This window comes from Bufo bufo, chromosome 2 (genome assembly GCF_905171765.1).
Source record: "Bufo bufo chromosome 2, aBufBuf1.1, whole genome shotgun sequence".
Lineage (NCBI taxonomy): Eukaryota > Metazoa > Chordata > Amphibia > Anura > Bufonidae > Bufo > Bufo bufo.
Genome location: NC_053390.1, coordinates 527,922,290 through 527,942,657, shown reverse-complemented (window position 1 = coordinate 527,942,657; position 20,368 = coordinate 527,922,290). Strand labels below are relative to the sequence as shown.

The following is a 20,368-nucleotide window of genomic DNA, read 5'->3' as shown; positions in this document are numbered from 1 at the left end:
TCATCACTAATTTATGGTGTCCTCCGAGAGCTTCCCTTTTAAGGGGGTTGGCCACATTCTGACAACTGTTGATTAGTGGTTTGTAAATTGGCTGCTGATGGAGGGTCATGTGACTGACTGGGCATATCACTAGGTTTCCTCCCTGCTAATACTTTGCAGCTGCTGCGTTTAAATGGAGGAGGCTGAGTGATGTGTCTGATCACATGATCTTCCATCAGCAGCCAATTTATGGAGAGGACCTTCGTGTGGACAGCACAAGAGATTTGTCCAACAAGGGGGCATGCCTTATGAAATAATAAAATGGTGCAGAATATCAACAAAGGCTATATTAAGAAGTGCAATATAGTCATCTTACATACACATTGATCGGCAGTTCTCTGACCAACCCCTTTAAGTGCTTTAAATCCTAAATGTCACTTAAAAGTAGAGTCAATCAGCTGTTCTTGAAAAGGGTAGGCTCTTCAGCTAAGCATTAGTTTAACAAAGTATTGTAACGGTGGGGCTTTTCTTTAAACAAGTAATATATTGCAGTTGGAGAAAAGCTTCCCTCTATGTGTGAAACTGATGTGCACTGTAGAGTAGCGACTGATTTGTGCAATGATATTGAATAATTTTCTGAGAGACATTATTTTATTACTGATGGTAAACTTCCATGCAGAGCTCAGACTTGGCTTTGAAACAGAAGACGGAGTTAAACAGTCGCTTGGAAGAGAAAACCAATCAGATGGCCGCCACCGTCAAACAACTGGAGCAGAGGTAACACACGCAGAGTGGAGACTGCCTGATATAGCGTTTACTGAGTAATGAAGACTCCAGGCCTAAAAAATTCAAAAATGCAATACATTTCATTTTTTTCAATATTTTCAGTTTTCATACATTCAAATGTCCTCTCCGTCTCTTTTTTTGCTGATTTTCAAGGCTTTTAAGGGAAATCATATTTTACACAACCTTCACAGTAAACAGAGATTATTATTTTTTTGTCTTATTTAAAGATTTTTTTTCTGAACATATCAAGACCTGTGCCAGATTTATTAGTAAGTGGTAGTAAGTTGTGGGCACACATAGTTATCACATTTTACACTGTGTGTTCCTTGTGCATGCATGCTTTAGTTAAAAAGTTTAAAGGGGTATTCTAATCTTAGACATTTATGTCATATCCTTGGAATAGGTCAGTGGTCCTTTTTTTTTAGATCTCCCATGAACTTCACATTAGAGAATGATGCTCCAGAAGTGCTACTCTCATCTGTCTATCAAACATTGATGACACATCCAGTAGATATGCCTTACATGTCTAAGGTAGAAATGCCCTTTGAACTGGTCAAATGTGTCACAACACCAAATACCTAAGCAGAAAAGTTGTGTTGGATGTTTCTATATTTCTACAAGGGTAGTATATAGTAGATTGGCTCCATCTCCTTCATGTCCCAGTAAAAATTGTCCTTTTATTAGAATGTGGTCAAACCAGGGGCAGACTGGGAAGTTATGGCCCTGGAAAAGAACCTAAAAGTGGCCCCAAAGTTGTAGGTGGGGCAGCACAAGTAGATAGGGCCAATGCAAGTTGTCAGGGTCAGTAATTCCACAGTGCTGCACAAAATACCTCCCCCGAAGCTGTCCCTCTGTGGTGGCCATTAATAGCTGCCATGTTCTGTCCTCTTCCTCCAATTGTCTATAATTAAGATATGGAGAAGGGGGCTTAGGAGATGAGATGTGGGCCACAACACCAAGCCAGCCCTACCTTCAGCATGCTGCCCGGACTTCTTCTAATAATGACCCCTATAGTTTCCCCAGTAGTATGTACCTGACCATTGGCAGTGAGGAGGGCTCGGTGGCCCTATGAGCAAAGGCCATTCCGCCCCTGGGTCAAACAAGCGTTGGTATTCTGAGAGTCTGGCTCCAACATTCTTTGCTGGTAAATTTCATTTTATTAATGGGAGTTTCACCGGGGCGTCATTTTGAGGGTCTTTCATACAGCAGCCAGACGATCCAGATGGAGCTCAACTCTTTTATTTATAATCCACTAGACAGCGGGTGCACAGGTGCGGGATCTCAGTGCTAGACCAGAAGTCTAGTGCTGTCAATCTAAAGGGAGGGGGGTGTGATTTGAAGGAGAGGGTTGTCAGTATGGAGCACCAGAGGCGTTGCTGGAGTGGTGCTCGAACCGCATAAGCCCGCCTCCTGGTGCTCTAGTAGCTCATTAGCATATCTATACACGTTCAGATTTCTCCACAACACTACTACCTACAGATAATAGGTTTCATTTTAATCAGCGTTGGCTACCCTACCAGGCTATATGCCTGCTAGTATATGCCAGGTGACAGAGCCGCTTTAAAGGGTTATGCTGGAATACACTCCCGCACGATCTGGCATTGAGAGACGCAACTGTACGCTGGGCAGGACAGATATGGAAGCAACTCAGCGAGTATTGTGCACAGGCCCACAAACTAAAATAAATGTTTACATTATCGAAGCTAAGAAACCTGTAGAAAACGATGTCTTAATGATTATGAACTTACTAATAATAGTCAGTTGGGCAGTATCATTTAAAATAAACTGGAAAATAGCTCTGAATACCTGCATCAATACATAATACTTTCTATAGAAAATGGAGAGCTTGTCAGCTTTGTGTAATTTTCTTACTATTGATGCTTATAATCTATAATAAAAGTGTTCGGTTTCCATTCTCCTTAGATTTTGATAAGGGCTAAAGCATTATGTAAGTGTAAAGGTGTTCAGTACTAGCAGATACATAATGCTGTGTCAGCCCCTACTGTTACTGTGGACAGATCTTGTAGCTGAAATAGCGATTCTTACACAGACCTGACATGTTCTCTTTATTGTATTTGCATTTCTGGATAAATCTCTTAATTGATCTTTTCCTTTTGATGTTCTCTGTTTTATTAATCTTCCGCCCTCAACTCTCATTTAACTTTTCTGTTTTCCTTCCATAATAAACAAACTAGTGAAAAGGATTTGGTGAAACAGGCAAAAACCTTAAGTAGTGCAGCCAGTAAACTCCTACAGAAGCAGCACTAGACAGCTGACACAAAGCTCCTCACCACCACTAACAGAGCAGCTTGGTAGCAGGAGGAAGTCGGCCTTGTAACAAACTCCTACATAGATGTTAAATGTTGCCTACTGTTCATTTGAGAATTGCTGCATTTTGAAGCCATGGCTCCTCCGTTCTGTTCTCCTTCTTTTTCCCACTCTCTCACTATAGATGGAATCTTTGTTAGAACCCCCCCCACCCCAAATATTTGCCAAATAAACTTTTTAAAACCATGCCTGTGTGATGCTTTATCCAACTATCGGCCTGTAGAACTTTTACCGCCTAGGACAGAAATTGTGAGGGGTTGTTACATTCTAACTTAAATGGGTTCTCTGGAAATTTAGAAAATGAAAATGCTTAAATATTACTTTATTATAAATGTATTCCCAAATACCTTTTTATTATTTATAATTGCTCGTAAGGAGAAATAAATTGGCCACCGTCCTATTCATATTCACAAAACCTGTCCTAACCACGTCCTAAACACAAATCAGTCCTGAATTAGCAGCAGAGGGCTGAGAGCTTTTCAGTACAAGATTTCAGCAAAAGGACTGAGTCAATTAAAGAAAGTGACCCAGCATTTTGCTAAGGGAATCTGTCACTATTTTATATTGCCCTTAGTGAGGACATCATAAAACTGGCAACATATTCTCTTTACACAGCTCCCAGACCTTAATACATTAAAACGTTTGACATGTCACTGTCATCAGAAGATTTCTGAAATTGGAGGTACACTTTAAAACATACTAAAAGAAATGCATCCCTTCTTAGACCAGGAATTGATTTAAATAAATATGGCGAGCCTCATCATAGTTTTAAGTCAAGGATCACTACTGGTATGCCTTCATGTGGCTTTCAATTAAGTGAAAGTGTATGTCCCACAAAGCACATGTATCACCTGTTCACAGGATTAGTGATAAATGTCTTATCACTAGGGGCGTCACCTCTGGGACCACCTATCTTGTGAATAGTAGTTAAACATCTTTTTTGGGACATCCTCTTTAAAGAGGACCTGTCCAGACAGTGCCTGAGCACGTGGAACAAAAGTCTTTTGACAAGGGGAATGGAAAGGCCCAATTATTCTCTTGTATAATACTGGTGATGGTAGTGTATAAGGCCTATTTCATTAATGCAATGTATATTCAAAAATGGGGTCTGCCAGTTCAGTAGCAGAGTAATAAAAATGGTTTGCAGCCTAAACAATCTAGAAACTGTTCAACCTTAGTTGACAATATGTCTATAAGAGGAATTTATCATGCCCTACACTCCAAAACTGTGGTTTTCAAAAAGTCACAAAATAAGGCATTTGTGACTTTTTGGCCTCACTTGTGCAAAATTTTAGCATTTTTACACCATTCATTCAGTTTTGAAATACAATATGCGACTTTTGATAAATTTGAACGCAGATCCAAGCATAATTGACTTCAAATATTCACTTAATAAATTACTCACTAACATGTCCTTCAGTGATGGAACCCATGACATGTAACCTTTTAGCATATATATATATATAGTCCGTTTTTGCCTGCTTCACCTTCAAGTTTCTGTAAATATAGGTTTCCATCATCTCCTTTTTTTTAATTTTTTATTATTATTCTGTCCATTCTAATTTTCCACCCTTTTATACTTTTGTTCTTTCGGTTTCATATTTTACTATGGCCCCTTCCTTACCCCCACCACCTCCGTTTTGTTTTGTTTTTTATTTTATTACCCATTCATGTGACTCAAATCCAGATTGAGAGTGTCAGAACGAGATCGACTGGAGGCCGAGGATGCCAACAGACTCTTCAAGCAAGAGTTTGGTGACAAGATTGAGAGTCTGCAAATAGAAGTGGATCAGCTCCGAAAGCAGTGGTGAAGAAATGATTGCTTGGTGTAGTTCTAGTCAGAAGCAGTGGTGATGCTCTCTGGGTGTCTATGGTGCCAGACATTTCCTAACCTCTTGCAGGTGGTGATATCTTTCATTGTACCCACATTAAAAGATTTTAGGATATTGTCTCCAACCTTTCAGGATTTTCTGAACTCCTCTATCTAGTTGTTAAACTATACATGATAATGTTGGTATTGTAAGTAAAAGTTGTCACAACCTGCAAAATACAAAAGACTATTAACATTTAATGGTGTTCCAATATAATAAATCAGACTTTCCATGGCTGCAATTGGTGTACATGTCACTGCCAATTATAATCATGCAGGTTAGCTAATAATTGCCTGTGCAGATATGGGACCTGTACTTTCATATATTCAGCCACCGTTGGTGCCCTTTATCAACCAATGTAAAAGGGCTCTTTCAGCATTTCCTCCTTTACTCACTTAAATGGTCACTGACTTATTCTTAGTGGTCACTTTAGGTGAACCTGAATAAATGTGCAAATTAAAGGGGTTCAGAGCTGAACCCGGACATACCTCCATTTTCACCCAGGCAGCCCCCCTGTCATGTCACTAAATCGCGCCGGGCAAAGGCATTTTCAAGAGTTCCGGCTCTCCATGGGGCTGCCAGGAAGCCCGGTGATGTCACCGGCACTGATGGGTGGGATTTAGCGCTGCCCTAGTCAGTAAAACGGCTAGGGCAGCGCTAAAGCACGCCCATCCGAGCCGGTGACATCACCGAACACACTGCCGGGCGGAAGCTTCTGCCCGGCAGTGTGTTATTGTAAACAAAAGAGCCCGTGCACTGCGCGATCTAGCGCAGGGCAAGGGAGCGCATCTGATGAGATGCTCCGATGCCAACATCAGGGGTGCTGCCTGGGTGAAAATAAGGGTATGTCCAGGTTCAGCTCTGAACCCGGACAACCCCTTTAATTTGATTTAAATATTGTCATGTGATTCACCCTACAAACCTTGAAATCTCTGCTACTAGGAGTCTTCCTTCTAGTTATTTAGCAGTAAATTCCATCCTTAGCAGAAAGGAGAGCTAGACAGAAGGAAGTGGGCTTGCTCTCCAGCTCAATCAGATTCTGGTCTCTGTGCAGAGGCCCTTCTCCCATGCAGAACTCAGTGCTGGAGCGCTGACCACTCCTTAGAATCTCAGACTAAATGTCATCGGAGGGAAGAAATTAACTTTATTTCTGAACCTTGTGTGTCTGGGAGACTATCTCCATTCTCTTCAGTCTGGTTACAAGTTTGGGAATGGAAGTCTAGACCAGTATAGTACTGGCAGACTGCCTGCATATGGAGACACCCACCAGCTCTGAGATCAAAATGCTGCTTTACAACAGCAGCCAAAATCACATCTGAATTCTTGGGCAGGCTTGATTATGATCCAAGTCATAGTCATGTCCCCAGCCAGAGCTTTTTTTAAAAATGGTATTACCATACAAAGTAAAACATCCAAATTATTATTTCCATTTCTTGACCCTTTACCCTCCCAGACTCCCACCCCTTTGCGATGTGTTCTCCCCCCCCCCCCCCAAAAAAAAGGAACAGGGATAATGAGGCAGGAAAATTTTAAATTTTCTAATTCCATTCTCCCCAGTTTCTTTGTTCACATAGAACATATTCATACCTTTTGATATTAGATGAAAACCAAGCCCGTGCAATCAAGAGTCTTGCCAAAGACATTATTTTAACCAAAAAAATTCCTTTTGTATTTATGGAACCCAACCTTGGAAAGATCACTCAAAATCCAACACTCCACCGCAATTGAAATCGCCACTTTCAGTTTTTGGGTAATATAATTATGAATTTCCCCCGAATATTTCTTTTAGTTCTAGACAAGTCCAAAACATATGTAGATAATCTGCATCAGGAGACTCACACCGTGGGCATTTAGAGGTGTTTCTCAAACCCCGTTTGTTAAGCCATAAAGGTGTAACATAAATTCTGTGTAAAATATTAAATTGAACCAATATGTGATTTAAAATTATAAGAAACTAATCAAGAAACATTCACCAATATATTGTCCCAATCATCCGATTGAATCATTGGGCAATCCCTTCTCCAGGCATTTTGCCCAGGGGAATATATATTCATAAATCGTGCTTTAAGTAAATATTTATAACATTGAGAAATTTTAACCCTCTGTGCTGTCTTTACTATCAAATGGTGCAAAAATATAGAGGTGTCTCTAGTATAAAAGAAAAATCGCTTTTTGATATAAAGTGCTGAATGTAACTGAACATACCTAAAGCAAGATAAATTAGATATATTTTCTCTTTGTGCCAACTCCAAAAATGAAAAAATATGACCATTCCCAACCACCTGTGCAAGATAGTAAATATTTTTTTGCCAATACTGATCCCCAACCAATTAATCTAAGGCCTGTAGATAAGAATTATGCCAAAGAAAGGGTCGTACAACAGAGGGATCCCTTTATTCCCAACCAATCTCTAGTGGTACTCCAGGACTTAGTAAGTAGCTTCACAGCAACTCTATAGTCCTGTTGGAGCTTGATTAATTGACCAGATTCCAATAAAGTAAAGATGTTACCATGTGAAGAGATCTTAACCAAGGTTCTATAAAATGGGCTTTTCTCCCATTCATAATACTGCCATAACTGTGATGCTATAAAATAGCCCTTGAAACAGGGAAGATTTACTCCTCCCCATTCCATCAGCTTATAGAAATACTCCAATTTAAGCCTTACTCGCTTTCTCCCCCAAAGTAGGTAATTGATTATCTCAATTAGTTTAAAAAAACGTATCTTCAATCCATACTGGAGAGTTCCTAAAGATATACAATAATTGGGGCAGAATCACCATCTTTACCAACGATATTCTATCGGCTTTAGATAGCGAGAAACTAAGCCATATCGTTATTTTAGATCTCAATTTAGTTATCAATGGGATCAAATTAAGGTGTAGAAAGTCATCAATCTTAGAAGAAATAGTGATACCCAAATGTTTGAAAAAATCTGAGATCTTCAAATTACTAGAAAACTCCTCAGTGAAAGGTTCGAATCTATCTAAAGGCATAAGAATCATCTTAGACCAATTAATATTAAGACCCAAAACCTTGCGAAAGGAGTTGACAACTCTAATAACTCTCCAGAGCATGGTATTAGTATGTTGTATATAAAACAAAACATCATCGGCATATAAGGAAATACGATCTTCTGTTCCCAATATACCAAACCCTTCACTCCTGGGATCCTGCCTGACCCTAACAGCAAGAGGCTCAATATAAACATCAAATAATAGTGGAGAGAGTGGACATCCTTGGCGGGTGCCTCTTCTCAAAGAAATACAACTTGTAAACATCTTATTGATATTCAACCTCGCCTTAGGGGATTTATATAAAAGCTTGATCATATTTATGAACTGAATCCCAAATCCCATCCTCTCCAATACCCTCCAGAGGAATCTCCACTTCACCCTGTCAAAGTCCTTAGAGGCATCCCAAGACAGGATGGAACGAGAGACCCCCAGGGAGGACTGAATATTAGCAAAAAGGCGAGGTAAATTATAAATGGGTACCCTTGTTAGGCATAAACCTGTTTTGATCAGGGTGTATAATAGATGAAATAACTTTAGACAACCTAGTAGTAAAAATCCTTGAGAGAAGCTTAACATCTGTATTAAGTAAAGAGATCGGCCTATACGAACCAATATTTAAGGGGTCTTTGCCTCTTTTTAAAATTTAGTACTATTACAGCTTCAGTCATTGATTCTGGGGAGGTTACCATCCTCTATTGCCCCAATAAATACCTTCAGGGTCAATACACACGTCCGTAGCGTGTTTTGCAGATCCACAAAACACGGACACCGGCAATGTGCTTTCCGCATTTGCGGACAAGAATAGGATATGTTCTATTTTTTTCGGGAACGGAATTGTGGCCCCGGAAGTGCGGGTCTGTAATTCCGTATCCGGGCAGCACATTGTGCGGTCCCATAGAAATGAATGGGTCCGCAATTACATTTCGCAAAATGCGGAAAGAAATTGCGGACATGTGAATGGGGCCTCAGTCTGTCAACTCTTAAAGGGGTTGTCTCTAGTGATGAGCAAATCGAGCTTCGGATCCAAGATTTCAAGTCGATTAGCTCATAACTTTATTTGAATTCTGTATGGAGTACAGGCGATGGAAATTCGTTATCACTGAAGTATCGTGGGACTTCGGTAAATAACTTCGTCATTCAATTTTAAAACTTGGATCCGAAGTGGCCTTCGGTATTGAGGTACCAGCCAGTTCCAAAGCAGACTTCGGATTCCTGTTTTAAAATGGTTTTCAAGTTTAAAAATCGAATGCCAAAGTTGTTAACCAAGACTTCAGTGATAACGAATTCGGGCTTGTTTGAGGCCATACATTTTAATGCTGTATGGCGACGGGTCTCTGTACAGCATTAAAATTAAGTTTTGAGCGAATCGACTTCGGATCTTGGACCGCTCAACACTAGTTGTCTCCCTTTATAAAGTAGCCTTCACCACGTAGAGAAAGTTAGTACAAGGCACACACTAATGTATAGTTGTCCATATTGCTTCCTTTTCTGGCTGGATTCATTTTTCCATCACATTATACACTGCTCATTTCCATGGTTACAACCACCCTACAATCCATCAGTGGTGGTCGTACTTGCACACTATAGGAAAAAGCGCTGGCCTCTCTGGTGGCTGGGACTGTGGGAATGCACAGCCTGCAAGCACGGCCTTCACTGCTGAATTACAGGGTGGTCGTAATCATGGAAATGAGCAAATTATAATCTGAAGGAAAAAACGAATCCAGCCAGCAATGGAGGCAATATGGATAATAACACTACATTAGTAAGTGCCTTGTATTAACTTCCTCTACATGATAAATACTATTTTCTGAAGTGAGACCACACCGTTTAACATTAACATAGGCATACAATAATGAGGTAATATCTCTATACTAATGTAAACCCTATGCATTTGGAATAAAGGGTCCCATACCTGTATTGTAGATCCAAAGCTTTGCTTTCTGCTGCTTTATAAAAATTTAGATTTAAGCCTCATTCACACGTCCGTGTCCGTGCTTAAATCTGTGAAAAGGTGGTCAGTGATGCCTCCATGAAGATGTCCGCGATGGATCCGTGTGTCATCCGTGTTTCAATGACACGGCACAGCTGAAAAATAATTTTCAAAGCATCTCTTCCTAATGATCTGTGAAACACGGATGGCATCTGTGTTGCATCCATGGTTTTCACATACCCATGGGCATGATGGATCCGTGAATACAGACAAAATAGAGCATGCAACTGTGCTAAAAACACGGACCGTGGTAAAAAAAACTGATGTGTGAATACATATATTAAAATGAATGGGGGGGGGGGGGGTACTGTCTGTGGAGAACATGTACAGCACACTGATGTGGAACACTGACTTGTGAATGAGGCTTTAAACAATCCATAAGTCATTTGCATTTGTGCCGTAAATTGGTCTCCTTTTTTTTCCCCTGAGAAATAAAGCCACACTTGCCCATTGGCTATGTCTGGAATTGGTCCTGCTTCATTCAACCAAATGTAATACCAGCCACAGCCCATGGACTAGAGTGGTGCTGTTTGCCTCATGTCATACAGAGACGTGGTAAAGTGGTGACGGCTACACTGGTCTTCAGCTTCTTGCAACTTTCATCTTTTTAACGCAATTTCTCAGCAATATTGTATTCAATGATGGGTGACTTGCTGCTTTCTGTGCTTCTATAACACATCATTGTCACCCTGTGAGCTGCCCTGTTATTCAGTAAGCCTGCAGTGTAGTCGTGTATTCTCATTTACTCAAGAGAGGACAGTGCTGCTTCATGTATGTTCACGTGACTCATGTAGATGCTCATTATTCCTTCGAACAGTGAATGAACAACTGTCTAGTGATGCTACAGGTCTTGAAATTGGAGTGTACATTATACTGCTGTGGTATAATATACTACTTCTTTCCCATTCCTATGGGCAGGACCTAAGCATTCAAAGCTCCTTGGGTACTAATATGAAAATAAGCAGGGGCTTAAAGGGAGTTACATTGATCACATTGTTCAGTGGGACACAAAGACATGACACAGATGTTACCTGTGTTTAGTTTTTCAGATCCTTCAAATAGCCCAAAAGGTTGTTTTTATAATATGCTAATGAGCCATCGCAAGTGCCAGGGTCGGAGAGTTTGCTGAAAGTGCCCAAGTTCCTCGTGCCTCGCTCCACCCTCACTAAACTCCGGCCAGCCCTGTGGCTCTGTGATGTCATATTTCCCTATATCCCCTTGGCTCATCACTGCCGGGCCCGGGCATGCGCAGTGTTCTGCCCACAGTGTTATCTATTATGATAATATGTGAAACTGGAGTAGCACTGTCTTTTCTAGAAGTGAAAAGTAGCTTCATGTTCTTTAGGTATGGAGAGAGAGCTCTCCTGCCTAGTTGTGAAGACCATAAAATGCTATGCTAATATTTTAATATTTTAAGTTGCTATTGGATAACCTGTGGTTTTATAGGTAATATGAAACCTCAATCATTAGCAAGACCTAACAAGTCGCATTGCAGCAGCAATAGCAGCGTTTGGGGTTTCTTAAAGGTGGTCTGGTGTAAATACAGCAGTAGATAACAAGAGTGCACCAGCAGATACACTGTGAGGTCTCATATCCTTAGCGTGTCTTGCTTAACTTCACCACGTAGAAAATGCATCCTGTGGGTGATGTCGCCTAAAATTGTTTCTCTTCTGTTCATGTTTAGCTCTCAATATGAAGTGGAATTGAAGAAAGAACCAAAACGAAGGGCTTCTGGCAATCAAAAAGAGAAGGAACTGCCGGAAAATAAATACTCGCCATTGAGAATACCACATCTTCTACAAAAAAACATGGTGAAAATGGGAATTCCTAGGATATGCAGTTCAAAATATGCTCATTGTGATGCTAATTTGTAATGCTCATTTAAAATGGCTTCCCCTTTTTGATTTGGACACGATAACGCAAGTAGTTTTAGGAGATTGGGGTGGGGCCAGGGTTATGGATTGACTCAGTGGCAACCGTTTTATATTAGTATTTTTTCTTTTCTTTTTCCCCAATGGATCAGAAAAGACCTGCAATGTATATTACATGCCCCTGTAAGTGGGACTACCCAAGCTGCTGTGACCATGGTCTCGATTAGAAGCAACAGCTCTCTCCTGCACTAAGCAATCATGGGATCAGTAGAATTTATAGACTGTGTTACACATTGTCTCTGTTTTATACAGTGATTCGTTTACCATTCTCGGCAATGAGAGGCGACAAAAGAGACCTTACGTGTGTCTGCATGATTACTCATACAGTTACTATGGGGCAGGTATAAAGACCAAAACCATGTGCCATACTTGACACACTTTCTTTGTGGCACAGTATTAAGAAGGGAGAAGCCCGGAAATGAACTGAAACATTGTACCTGTGAAAGATCTAGTGTAATGATACAGTATTTCTTCTTGTTGCGGCAGTGGTAGAAAACTTGGCTTTGAGAAAAGATTTTCTAAAGTTGAAATGATTTATCTGAAACTTTCAGCAGCTGACATTTATCATTGTGTGCATGGGCAGCTTTTTCTAGCACCTACAGTAGTCCTGGTCTGTGTTCATTTACTATATTGGTTTCTGACCAGCATCGATTGGGGGCATTTGCAGACTGTGACTGGGTATTTTGTGTTATTAGTGGGTTATGCATACTAATAAATACTGCACATCGCTGCCACTGAGGAGATATTTTCTTACACTGCGGTATCTAAGCAGACAAAAGTTTGCAAGCACATACAGTATATACACTGTTTTAGCCTTCAAGAGGACCACAACACCACAAGGGAAATGAAGAATTACATGGTGTCCATGGAAATCTGTGATCTTTCTTTGTATATTCATGGCAAGTGAGGTTCTCCAGAGAGAGGGAGACCCTTTGTAGCATCTCCACTACAGATAACTGATGGAAGTTCTATCTCCGTTAGTTGACTCAAAATTCTCTAGCGGGGTATTTAAAAATAGGATTTTCTAACAAAGCTAGTTGCACACTAGTGGTAAATTCTTCCAGTAGGCTGTTCAGGTAGAGGAACAGCCTGTTGGAAGACATCGCATCTGGCATAGCCGGATACTACTGGAGCCCATTGACTATAATAGTCGGCAGGGATCTGCCGACATACAATTTATAGTCAAATGGGCCTGGCGGTGCTCCGTCCTTTTCTGGTTATGCTGGATACGATGTCTTCTGACAGGCTGTTCCTCTGCTGGAATAGCCTGCTAGAAGGATTTACAGCTAGTGTGAAAAGAGCAAACAATCCCTTTTAAGATTGCTTTTATTTAGGCTTGGTTGTTTTGAGAAGGTTGCAAAGTAACTTTCTTATTTCTTCAGAATACACAATTTAAAGTAGCTGATCAAAATGTGAGACAAGCTGTGAGCGAGACAAGCAGAACCACACAAAAGAAGTATGTAATGCTTGCAACTGTTCTCCAAATGACATCACATAAAAAGCACCGTAATCTAATTTTCTCTTATTGTATCTTATGTTCTTAGGCAGAATAGAAAATACATTTTGAGATCTTTACCTCAGTAGTACACCAATTTATTCTGAATATCAGAATCGGTAAAGAGAACGGAGGTGCTAGGTTGCTAAGTGAGTTCAATGAATGCACATGCTCTGTGACATGCTTGTGATTCGGCACGTCCTAAATATGACATCACAGCCAGTGGCTGATTAAGCGCCAGGACCCCCTCCTCCTTTACCGTAGCCCGCCTTACTGAAGCTGATGTATGCAACTGCCTTTGGTATCCATTTACTTTTTTTCACCCCATGTTTGTTTTTTGTTTTTTTTTGTTTTTTATGCTGTATGGAATCGCTTAGTCTGCTTTGATATACAATACAGAGTTATTCTGTACATACTGCTGAGCATGTTTTTTGTCATGAGGAGTTTTCTGGGTGTTTATGGGCGATGTATGCAACAAGATATACACATATACATCTATATATACACATAGACACATACATTTATATGTATACCTATGCATACACATCCATATACACACCAACAGTATATATACACACAGACAAATACACACACACATATTATTTATATATATATATATATATATATATATATATATATATATATATATATATTACATACATATATTTAGTACACACACTTAAATCTGCAATTATTCTATATATACACATACAGGGATCTTCTGCCCAGAAACAATGAATCTGCATGAGGAGAAGTGACAGCAGCAGCCATCGCTCGCCTCATGTAAATGCAGCTTTTCACCTCTAATGATGAGCAAGTAATTGTTGGGAAGAAACACCCTTCCTGACAGTCGCCTGCTCCATTGGTCTGTAAGGGGATTTTACTTTGTTGCAGGAACCTGCGGTCTGTATAGCTAGCTAAAAGGCCTGGGACTTCCCCCAACTGCCGAAAGAAAGCAACTGCTGCTCTTCTCGGCAGCATTCTACAGCAATTCCAATATTGAAGGGGACTTTGGGTGGGTGGACATGGACCCTCCAGGATCCTGGTGCCCCGGGCAGCCACCTAAAATTGCCATATTGTAATTCGCCATTGGTCACAGCAACATCCTACGAAAAAGAAAGCCACAAAATTACCACAATTGAATTAATACTAGGTGGACCTCCTGATGGTGTCATGTAATTTCAGAAGGCAGTCTGAGACTGTATATTACACTTTCCTATACAGTGAAACAAAAGGTAGACTGGCTTATACCTGCCCTGAAGAAGAATTGGCATACATCAGGAAATTGGAGCCCATGCACTAGGATCTTTCCTAGAGTATTATCTCGATGTTAATTCAGCCTCACTATTCCTTAGTGTTATCATGTTCTTGCCACTCTGAGTATTCTGTTTTAAATACTGACTTTGTAATTTATTTTTCTTTTTTTTTTTTCAGTACAGGATCACCTTCAATAAACACAGAGAGTGAGGTTTGTGCATACTGTAATGTTTATTCACTTGATTTACAGCAAGCAATGCTTTTCTACAGCTTCAGCACTATATTTATTAACAATGTGATTAAAGGGAAATAAAAAATGAGAGAATATCACAAAGAAGGTGGTCAGGACACTGGACACGTTATCAAGAATACATTTGTGATTCTATAACAATAGTTTATTTAAAGGGGCTTGCCCACAATGAATATTTATCTCCTATCCACAGGCTAGGTCATAAGTGTCTGATCACTGGGGGCCCCAAAATTTGGTCCCGAGCCTAGGATTCCTGTCTCACTATGGTCCTGAGTTTGAATAGGGCAGCCTTTAAAAGGGTTTTCTGAGATTTTGTTTTACTGATGACCTAACCTTTGGATAGGCCATCAGTATCTGATCAGCGGGGGTCCAACACCTGGGACCTCCACCAATCAGCTGTTTTGAGAAGGCAGCGGCACTCTTGTGAGATTTTGTGCTTGGTATCACAGCTCAGCCCCATTGACTTGAATGGGGCTGAGCTGCTCCTAGGTCATGTGATTGATGAATTTGACCTCACTGGCCTAGGAAAAGCAGGCAGAAGGCTGCGGCACTCGAACAGCTAATTGGCAGGGGTCCCGGGGGTTGGACCCCCACCAATCTGATACTGATGACCTTTCCTGAGGAAAACATTTGGAAAACCCTTTTAAGACAGGCAGGATGATAAATTATTTAGTTACAAAAAGGGTTAATTACTCTTATCGGTAATTGGTTTTTAGCCTCCACAACGGCACTCACAGGAGAGTGTCCCCACCCCCAGGACAGGAAACAACACAGAAGCACATGATTTAAAAGGCCTCCTCCCCTTACCTATTCAGTCAAAAGGAGAGGACACGGAAGTGATGCAAGAACAAAAATATGTATTAAACATCAACAAATTATGTCATTTGGAAAAAGGGAGGGAAAACCCAGTGCCAATGTGGAGGCTATTGGAAAAACCAATTATCGGTAAGAGTAATTTACCCTTTTCCCCGGCGCCTCCACAACAGCACTCACAGTAGGATTAACAGAGTAATCAGTTCTAGGGAGGGACCACAGCAATCCTGCAACCAAAAGACAAGTCCTGGTTCTTGAGAATATCCAACTTATAATGATTGAAAAAAGTCATAGGGCTTGCCCACATGGCTGCCCTGCAGATCTGGTCTATTGTAACTGAAGTAGACTCCGCCCAGGATGACACAGCTCTAGTAGAGTGAGCTTTTTATTCCAGAAGGGGGATGAAGATTTTTCTGGACATAAGCTATGGCAAGAACATCTCTGATCCATCTTGCTATGGATGACTTGCTGGCCTCCTGTCCCTTCTTAGGACCCTGATATGATCTGACAGTCTGAAGTTACTTGTGGTGTCCAGATAGGATAACACCCTCCTAACGTCCAGGTTGTGGAATTTCCTATCTCTTTCCGTAGTTGGGGACGGACAGAAGGAAGGTAATGATAACTCCTGTTCACAATGAAACCTGGAAACAACCTTGGGAAGAAAGGAAGGGCAATGCCTGAGGATTATGCGATCGTCCAGGACGGTAAGATATGGAGGTTTGTAAGAGCCTGGATTTCTCCAATCCTCCTAGCAGTTGTTATTGCTACAAGAAAAACTGTTTTGTAGGTGAGCAGTTTTAAAGAAACCCATTCAACTGGTTCAAAGGAGGTTCCATCAGGACTGAGAGGACCAAGTTTAGGTCCCAGGGTGGAATGATGAAACGGAAGGTAGGCAAACTTGTAGCCCCCTTTAAAAAACGCTTGGTGAGTGGGAAGTCTGCTAGTTTTTCATCCAGAAAAAAGCACTTAAAGCTGAAACCTGCACTTTGAGCGTTGTAGGCCGAGACCGTTATCCAATCCCGCCTGCAAGAAACTTAGAATCTGAGGAATGTCTGGAGAAAGGCTATTATTTGAGAAGGACAGAGCCACCACTCCGTCAGGTTTAGTTGGTTTATCTTGGGATGAAATACAGGACCTTGGAGAAGGTCCGGGATTGATGGAAAGGTCCAGAATATTCCTGCAGACAGCCTGAGCAGCAGGGGGAACCAAGACCTTCTTGGCCAAAATGGAGCAATGAATATTACTTTAGCCCCTTCTTCCTCCACCTTCATTAGAGCTCTTGGAATCAAACTGAAGGGAGGAAAAGCATAAAGTAGAGCCTTCGGCCATGGTTGGTTTAGAGCATCTACCCATAACGGCTGGTCCTGTCGGGAGAGGGAGAAAAATCTCTTGGTCTGCCTGTTGTCCCTTGTGGCAAATAGATCTAGATCCTGGACTCCCCATTTTTCGCAGAGCTGCTGAAATATTTCAGAATTCAGGGACCATTCTCCCTCCTTCAAATTCTGGTGGCTGAGGAAGTCGGCTATTAGATTGTTCTTTCCTTTCACATGAACTGCTGTTAAGGATATAAGATTCCTTTCTGCCCAAAGAAAAATGTCCCGAGACACTGCACCTAGGGAGCGGCTTCTGGTCCCCCCTGCTTGTTCAGGTAGGCTACTACTGTGGTGTTGTCTGATAACACTTTTTTATGTTTTTTGGAGATGGAGTGTGAAGGGGGGTAAACACTTTGTGGATGGCTGAGAGTTCTTTCAGATTGGAGGAAGCATGTAACATATCTTTCCCCCATCTGCCCTGAACTACTTTTCCTTCTGAATGACCGCCCCTTCCTGAACTGCTGGCATCTGTGGTCACGATGATCTGTTTTCCCTGGCGCCAATAGACCCCTGTCTGCAAGTTCTTTTCTATTCTCCACCACATCAAGGACTTTTTTACGGAATTGGGAATGAAAACACACTTTTCTAGGGCGGAATTTGTTCTGTCCCAGGAGGATAAGAGGAAAGCCTGAAGGATCCTTGTGTGACTTTGAGCCCATCTGACCGACAGGATTGCAGCCGTCACAAGGCCCAGGACGATCATGATATTCCTGATGGAGGAAGCCTTTTGGCTGCAGAACAGAGAGACTTTTTGAAGTAGATTGTTCAGTTTTTCTATGGGTAAAAAATACATTAGTAGACGAGAGTCTAAGAGTACTCCCAAGAAGAGCTTTCTCCGGTCTGGAGGGTGAAGCAATCAGGAAGTCGTCCAGAGAAGAGATTCTCTTTTAGGTGTAGGTATTTTGTGACCTCTGACATGATCTTTGAAAATATTCTTGGAGCCGAGGAGAGTCCGAATGGGAGAGCTCTGAACTGAAAATGGCGTAGTTGATCCCCTATGAAGACAGCGATTCTCAAATATTTCTACTGACTTTGACATATCGGAACATGATAGTAAGCATCCTGGAGGTCCATAGTCTCCATAAAACAGTCCTGAGGGAGTAAGTTAATGGTTGATCTTATAGTTTCCATCTTAAATTTTTTGTAGATGATGGATCTGTTCAGGGATTTTAAATTTATTATCAAACGGAAGGATCCGTTTGGTTTTTGTACTAGAAATATCGTAGAATAGAAACCTTTTGCCGTATTGATCTTCTGGGACTGGATGGAGTACTTTTTTGTCTGCCAGAGAAGAGATTTCTAGAAATTTCTTTTTGAGGCAGCTTTCTGTTTATGATGAATCGCTCTGGGGGAGGGGATAAAAACTCTAGTTTTAAGCCCTCTTTTAGAGTAGTTACCACCCACGGGGAGGCTCCTATTTCTTTCCAGGCCAAGGTGAAGTATGTTAACCTGCCTCCCACATGGCCTATGGCGTCATTGTGTGGAAGGTGAGGAGCTTTCAGGTTTGAATAGGAATCCTCTCCCTCTGCCCCTAGAAGGCTGCCACTTCCTTGATCCTTCTTTCTTCTTCTGATCCAGCCTAGTTTTTTTTCTGCTTATGAAAGGATAACTACTCTCGAGGGGGAATCCTTTCTTTTCATCCAAGGCCTTTTCCAGAATATCATCTAATCCTGAGCCAAATAATCTATCTCCCTCACAGGGGATCGAGCACAGACGTTTTTTTTTTACTTTTCACCCTACCATGAACAAAGCCAGATTGCTCTACAAGTCACATTAGACAGTGCAGCTGACATGGCGGAAAATCTGATGGATCTGCTAAAAAATTTGACGCTTTCTTTAATATAGGCAAGGAGGCTAAGATCTCCTCCCTCGGGGTAGCTGCTGCTAGATGTTCGTCTAACTGATTAAGCCAGATGGATCGTGTTCTGGCTGTGCAGGTAGAAGCGATACTAGGACGCAGCATAGACGTATTTGTCTCCCAGGCATCTTTGAACCATTTTTGTCCATGGGACCTGGCAGGGGACCTATATCCTCGAATGGGAGAGATTTTTTTTTTTTTTTTTTTTTAAATGCAGGCAACTGGGGCATAAATTTTTGGCGTTTTGTCCCACAGATTAGATTCAGTCTCTGCAAAAGGATATTTCCTTTTAAGGGAATTCGTCACAGCTGTTCTCCTTTCAGGATCCCTCCACTCTTTGGATATTAGGGATTTAATGCTGTTATGGATGGGAAAGAACCTTTTTCTTTCTCTCAGCCCCTGGAACATTTGATCCTCGACGGAGTGGGTTTCTTTCACCTTTTCAATGTCCATAGTGGCTCTTATGGTCTTTAGAAGACCGTCTGTTTCCTTCGGGAGAAACAATGGTCTACCCGAACAGTCATCTGAGGAAGCTGAGTCTGGATCAGATACTAGCTCTCCTTCAACCAGATCAAACGCCAAATCAGAATTAAGGCATCTATGAGACGTGGATGGGCGAGTGGATTGTGGTGTTATTTTAGAGTCCACCGCCGCATTAACTTCTTCCTTAATCATAGCTCTCATGGAATCAAGGAGGGTTGGCGACTCCTCTGTGACCACTTTCTCTGTGCATTTTGGGCATAAAGGTTTTGTCGATTAAGAGGAAAAGGTCTTCCTGCAGATGGCGCACTTTTTGCATCCCGAATCTTCACCGACTGGCTTAGGTGTCATGGTCTTTGTGCCCTGAGAATTAAATAAAAAGGACTGTTGGGCCAGGAAATTTAAAGATCATCACCTACACCAGGGTTGGAAAAACACCACTGCCACCATGTGAAGAGAAAAAACAAGGAGCTGCTGTACAGATGTAAAAGAACACATTAAAGTGATTTAAGAAGGGATAGAAATATAAGTCCCACTGGGGCTGAGGGCAGAGGCAGCGGGATCTCCAGGCTGCCTTGCGGAGTCAGCGTCCACCAGGGCAAGCATGACTGCAGGGGGTGAGAGACTGAACAGGATACTCCTCACAATGTTTAAATTTCCCTGCATGCTGCACCACCCGGAAGTAGATCGGTTTAGAGCGAGATTCTCTTGCCCAAGGAGAACCTCGCCTGGTGATGTCACATATTAAATCCTGTGCGATTTTCTCCTTACCTGGGAATATCGCGATGCCGGGGAAGCCTGCACGTAGGACTTACTCAGAGGAACTGGTAAGGGAGGCAGTGCGTCCACGGGGTTCTCGTTGCATGCTCCAGCCCTCCCACAATGTGTGGGGAAAGGAATCAAGGCTGGGCAATAAGAAATCATTCCTGTCACTCCAGGAG

The 20,368-nt window shown here is 41.6% G+C and overlaps 1 protein-coding gene across 15 annotated transcripts in view; it reads left to right on the top strand.

Moving 5' to 3' along the window:
- RUFY3 (RUN and FYVE domain containing 3) overlaps positions 1-20,368 on the top strand; it is a 117,952-nt gene that overhangs the window by 82,556 nt on the left and 15,028 nt on the right. For 8 of the 15 annotated variants that reach the window (XR_005776299.1, XR_005776305.1, XR_005776308.1 and 5 more), the window contains exons 12-16: positions 659-756; positions 4,781-4,900; positions 11,655-11,781; positions 13,284-13,357; positions 14,831-14,864. Coding sequence is in view for 5 of the 15 variants with exons in the window: in XM_040417943.1 (XP_040273877.1) it covers positions 659-756; positions 4,781-4,900; positions 11,655-11,781; positions 13,284-13,357; positions 14,831-14,864 (453 nt within the window). In the remaining 10 variants the exon portion in view is untranslated. The other 7 variants (XR_005776302.1, XR_005776303.1, XR_005776300.1 and 4 more) reach the window with 6 other exon arrangements.